Raw genomic sequence first — 5,999 nt, 5'->3', positions numbered from 1 at the left:
CTTCCCTTTTTAAATAAGCTTTTTATATAATTTCTATATTTGAATGTATTTGTTGCTTGAATCTTTTCACCATCGTTGTACTTGACCAAGTGAGCATTTGTGAGTAGTAATATGTCTTTATAGGACTGCAAATCAGCTTTTGTAATGAGTGATTTATTTGGTTTCTTTTTAAACATTAATTCTAATAATCCTCTGGTAGGCTTGAAACTCGAGTTATTAATTTGTATAACATTTTCTGGTGATAAATATCTGATTTTACTGTTACCAATCATCCATTCACCATGTTCTCCCAAATAGACTCCATATGTATGATCCATTTCGTTTTTTACATTTTTAGCAGACTTTACTATATAGTCGTTGAATGATTCATCATTTTCACTTTCAGACTCTGATTCCCCTGATATTTGCTCACTGCCAGGAGCTAGGCTTTCCTTATCAGCATAATCATCTTCTCGGTTTTCCATGGGCAACAAGGGTTCAGTTTCACTATCGGTTTTTTTAGTTTTTAAAAATAAGGTTTTCACTTTTCTTTTTTCATTTTTTTCTTTAATATTTCTTACTATTTCAGTAATTGATTCTACAATTGGTTTAAATTTCTTTTTAAATATTTCTTCATCTTCAATAGTACCTCTTTTTAAAGGTAAGTATTTTTTTCTAACCGCATTACTGGTTTTAATCAACTCTCTCTTAAGGTCCATACTCTTCTGAAGATAAATGTAAACTGTGTAGTTGTTTTACTGTTATTCTTTTATAATGAATTTATCAAAACCATTACGATATCTACCGTTTTTAAAATCACTTTCCTTATCAATGACTAAAAAGCCATATTTTTGACCCCAACATGTTTGACACATTTTTTGAAATTCAAAAAATGTCATGTCAGGGTTTACATGATTATTAAATATATGTTTAAGATTATTACTATCCTGCTTGAAAATAATTAACATATTTGCATTATCTCTTATTAACTGTTTTGGTACTCGAGTATATGATTGACAAAGATAAAAACAGTCAACATCTTTATGTCGACCCATACTAAAGAATGCGCTTACGTTGTTTTGCTTATCACATATTATATCATCAAATATAAATATTGAGTTTTTCTTTGCATGACATGGTTTAATTACTTCCTCATTTTCAGAATATTTGTAATAACCAACACCTTTTACTTTATTTAAAACATTTTCTAAAAATGTATATTTTGGCTGATATAATGATTTTGAATAAATGTAAATGTTTTCAAACCTTAAACCATTTGGGTCGGTAATCAGGCTTAACAATACTGCAGTTTTCCCACATGATGAGGGCCCTGCTATTATACAACGAATTGAGTTAGGAAGAAGTTTGCTATGTCTATGTCTGGAAGATGTCTGTTTCCAATCAAAACTTTCTATATTAATTTTCTGTTTCTGTTTTAAGACCTTCATTTTTAATGTCATAAACTAGGTGACCTTCTAGTTCAAAGTCTTGTCATAAAATGATGATAATGCGCTAAAATTATAACTTATGTTAACTTAAAAATAGTGAGTTAGGGAATTAAAAAAGTATATAAAATTAAAATATATTTATTTCCAAATTGTCCTATTTTCCATTCTATGATATAACAATATCATTCTTTCTATAGCAAGTTTTACAGAATTAATTTTTAAACTACCAAAACTATTTAAAAACAAAGAATTAATTTTACTGTCTTTATCCTCTCCAGGATGGTGAGCAAAGCTGTGGATGAAGTCAGCAGTATCTTGACCTGAAGAACGGTGTTTCAAGTATAATAGTATGCATTTCCCACAAACATCGAACAGGTCACTTTGTACTCTCACATGGTTATAGTCCCATTTTGTGCAATATTTTTCGAGGAACAAAAATATCTTGTAAGGAGGAGGTAGTCCATGGCTATCGAAATATTCTCCATGTTGGAATTTGTCAATAAACACTGCAACCCAATGATTTCCCGTGTTAAAAATATACGAACTTGGATATTTGATAAAACGATGTGTATTTACTCCTGTGTCAAATATGCCATTGAAATGCTGGGCTATATGAGGATCTCCTGAAATAAAAAGTTCTAGTTCTGCTGCGTACATAATTGGCAATGCTCCTTCTTGAGTGGTGGCCCGTCGATGTGGTCCACGTCCTCAGGCTTATTGTGGTGATTGGTACAATAGATGAGATCTCTCAGTTTACTCTTCGTGCAGCTCGGAAGAAAGTCCCACACATACTGGAGGTCGGGCAGTGGTACGTGATGGACTATGTACTCTTTTGGGAGATATGATATTTCCGGTATGTGTAGATTCGTTAATGACGGATTTCCATATTCATCACGTTTATTAAATTTACCAATTATTTCACCAATTTTTCTAATAATGTTTTCTTCTGTTTGTAAAAGTGCAGACTTTTTCAAAATATTATCTGTATACCAGTTTAGAAGCAATCGAACATTTTCACTAGCACATTGATCTGATTTTTGCATGTGATAAAAGCATTTTCTGAAGCGTGTTTGTTTTCTTAATTCATTTATTCTTGGACAAAATATTGTGTCCATATCGAAAACACGTTTATTCTTGTCTGCTAAAATACATTTAATAACAGTTTGATTTTCTGAACCTTTGACATAAATTGAGTCATAGTTTTCTAAAATCTTATTAAAAACATTCTTCATTTCATGATAAGGGACAAATCCATCATTCCAGTCCATTCCGTGGTAGAAGTTTTTCACCCATGATGCAACCTTTTGCTGTGTTTCAGGTAGAACTGACAGAGGATATGGAGATTTGCTAACTAATACTACACAGTTATTTTTCTCTTTTACTGACCGTTGTTGTGGCGCTGGGAGATTTTTCTCTTTAACTCAGCGAGGCGCTTCGTCTGATCAATTGACAGATCCGCACCAGCGCTGACAACGGTGACAGCATCAGCATAGTCAGCAAACTTCGTCTGCACTGAAGATATCTTGGTGCAGTACGGCAATTTCATCCGGTACGTGATTTCATCCCGCTTGGTTATCTGAAATAAACAATTACTTAGTAAAATAAATTATGATCAATATTTAATCTATATTTTAAATCTTTCAAATATTATACATACAAATTATAAATATAATTATATCTTTTTTTTATATCATGAATATAGATATTACTAATTATCAAATTTAACCCGCAGTATTTTTGTCTGTTTATATTTTATTAATTTATGGTTGTTAAAGTACATTTTTACTCAATTAAATACAATGTTTTTGTCAAGATAATTATCTCTATATAATAACTTTGCAATATTTGTTCCAAAATAATCAGTAATATATATTTATAATATTCATATAGTTATTATTTAGCATTATTTGTTTCAACATGATTAATACAGTTTGTCCCCATCCGGATAATATTTAAAAATGCCATTTATATTAATAATTATTCAGGTTTATAATAAAAAAATACCCTCATATAAATATCGACTAAAACAATTATTTCAGTTTAAATTTATGATTACTATTTATTCATACAAGTCTATTGATACATTTAAGCTCATATGCCAAAATTAGATACTAAATCAAATAGTTATTATAAATAAAATATATTAAAACTATCTTACCTCAACATTTGCCTGAGGAAATATAGATTTGATTACGATGTACAAGTCCTCAATATTGTCCAGTCCTGCACCCTCCACCAGGCTGATATCCCAAACGCTGGGAGTGGTAAGAGCCGATGATGCCATGCTAGGAGATGTAGGTAGTGGTGAGCAGAAAGACTGGAAGTGGCAATTCGCAGTGAAGATACTGACGTTGGTATCCAGTCATGGGGTTATATACCATTCAACAATCGCGGTAAAGGTCATTGAATCAGGCTATCGCGGCGGGGAGGGCAATGAGTGCAACCAGCGAGGCGTGCACGTGGTGAGACCGTCACGGTCATTCACACGGACACGTCCTCTAAAAACACATCCAAGGTTGTGATAGCGATAAGTCGCGCTCATTAGCGCGAACAAAGGCTACTACGATAACACCTCGCTCATTATGCAACTTCCGTCAGATATGTAAAACGCAAAACAGAACTTCAACTATAACAGTAAGTATTCCTTCATACAAATACTCATTATTACAATTAACCAAATCTGCTTTAGCAAACAAATCAGAAATATAAATATACTAAATAACTTTAACCTAAACAGTTAAACTAATTTAGTTTATATTTTTAATAATAAAAAATCAGCTATATTAACTCACTCATCTTAACTTGTAAAAACTCAAAACACCAGTTTGCACATATAAGTCGATGTCTACAACATCATCCTACTAACAATTATAGCTTACACATCGACACTATTATTTGTTATATTTTAAGACAACTAATTGCACATATAATCACATAGTACAACTAACAAACATATCAAATTAATTGTTTAAAATGTAAAATATGGTCAGATGGTACGATTACTTATTTTAAGGATTATCATAAGTTAATTGTTCCTTCGTTAACCTACTCACCAAACCATAAACAATTACAATCCCCAATCTTCACAGTCCCATGGTTCGGAACAATTATACCTTCCTACACCGTTACGCACCAAACCATGAAACGTTAATTATACCTTCCCACGCAGTTACGCACCGAACCGTGCCAAATTACGCTCCACCATCTGCACGCTCCTACCACCTGGGCTCGCCGGTCGAATTGAATTTTATTTTTACAAAATGGATTTTTTCACCATTTATTTTTGCATGGTGTTTCGCTCGCCCCTTTTATATCTACTGACCTTGGCAACGAATCCACATCGACTTTGCAGGTCCAATATATGGGCAATACCTTTTTGTTTTCGTTGACGCCTATTCAAAGTGGGTTGAAGTCATACCAACCAAAACTACAACATCTAATTGGTGCATTCAACAGCTCAGAAAACTCTTCTCTACCTTTGGTTACCCGTTCACGTTAGTCTCTGACAATGGCCCTAACTTCACATCATCCATCTTCAACAAATTTCTGCAAGCTTGTGGCGTCACACACAAATTCTCTGCCCCCTATCACCCTGCAACCAACGGACAAGCAGAGAGATTTGTTCAGACTGTAAAGAAACAGTTAATAGCAATGGAGAATGATGGAGGAGATTTGCACTTCAAAATAAATCACATCCTAATGTCACTAAGGAATGCCACAAATGCTACAGGGTCCTCGGCATATGAACTTATGTTTGGGAGACGGATAAGGACAAGGCTGGATCTTATGAAGAAACCCCAAGATCACACAGGAATGCCCGACGAATGTACTAAAATCAAAAGAGAGTTTCGGGCGGGGGACAGGGTTCAGGTACGCAAACGCAATTTTGGAAAAGACGGAAAGTGGAAATTTGGAAACGTGAGAAGGAGAGAAGGATTGATACATTATCAAATCGAGATGGACAATGGGCAGGTTTGGAGAAGGCATATTAACCACATTCGGCCGTGTAAATTTGAGGGGGAGGATTAATAAGGAGTTGTCATCAACATCTGATTTCTTAATACACATGGTTTATGTTATTGTTTTCTAATGTTTATGTTTGTGTTTATATAATTGTCATTCAGTTAAAATGGTTGAATAAAATAGGTTGTACATTCTCTTGTATCATGTTTATTATATAATTTAAGGACTTGATACCGTGTTTTTTTATATAAACACAAAACTTGTCTATCGTGCTCATTATGTTGAAAATGTAAGAGGTTTTCGTTGTAATCTTAATTTTTGTGCAATAATAAGCCAAGATGTCGTCAAACTAAACTTTTAATTTCAACCCTGATACCGTTATAATACATATCTGATTTTTAAACGAACGTATAATAAAACAATTAAAAATAACTATACAGAGTGATTGATATAAGTGTGCCAGCCGTTTGATTCTAAAACTATAAGAGATATAAAAAAGTTCATTAGTAAGTGCCTTGGATTTTTTATTAAAAAAAATGTAGTCAAGTTGAAAAAAATATTTTAGCCACCATTTTTCCATTTTCCATTTTCATCAACGTAAAAAAACCC

The 5,999-nt window shown here is 33.0% G+C and overlaps 1 protein-coding gene across 1 annotated transcript; it reads left to right on the top strand.

Moving 5' to 3' along the window:
* Positions 1–3,709: 3,709 nt before the first annotated feature.
* Positions 3,710–5,456, top strand: LOC128997562 (uncharacterized protein K02A2.6-like). The gene is made up of 2 exons (XM_054423201.1): positions 3,710–3,889; positions 4,884–5,456. Exons 1-2 carry the CDS (start codon positions 3,710–3,712, stop codon positions 5,454–5,456), a joined length of 753 nt encoding a protein of 250 aa, XP_054279176.1.
* Positions 5,457–5,999: the final 543 nt, after the last annotated feature.

The sequence above is a fragment of the Macrosteles quadrilineatus genome, unplaced genomic scaffold (genome assembly GCF_028750875.1).
Source record: "Macrosteles quadrilineatus isolate MER2022 unplaced genomic scaffold, UCM_ALF_1.0 Scaffold_6__1_contigs__length_79288215, whole genome shotgun sequence".
NCBI classification, from domain to species: domain Eukaryota; kingdom Metazoa; phylum Arthropoda; class Insecta; order Hemiptera; family Cicadellidae; genus Macrosteles; species Macrosteles quadrilineatus.
The sequence above is the reverse complement of the archived record's forward strand: the minus strand, read 5'-3'. Positions and strand labels throughout refer to the sequence as shown.

Coding starts and splice junctions, on each gene's coding strand:
- LOC128997562 (XM_054423201.1), top strand. CDS start 3,710: ATGCTAGGAGATGTAGGTAGTGGTGAGCAGAAAGACTGGAAGTGGCAA. Junction 3,890..4,883: donor ACCAGCGAGGCGTGCACGTG/GTGAGACCGTCA, acceptor TGCATTCAACAG/CTCAGAAAACTCTTCTCTAC.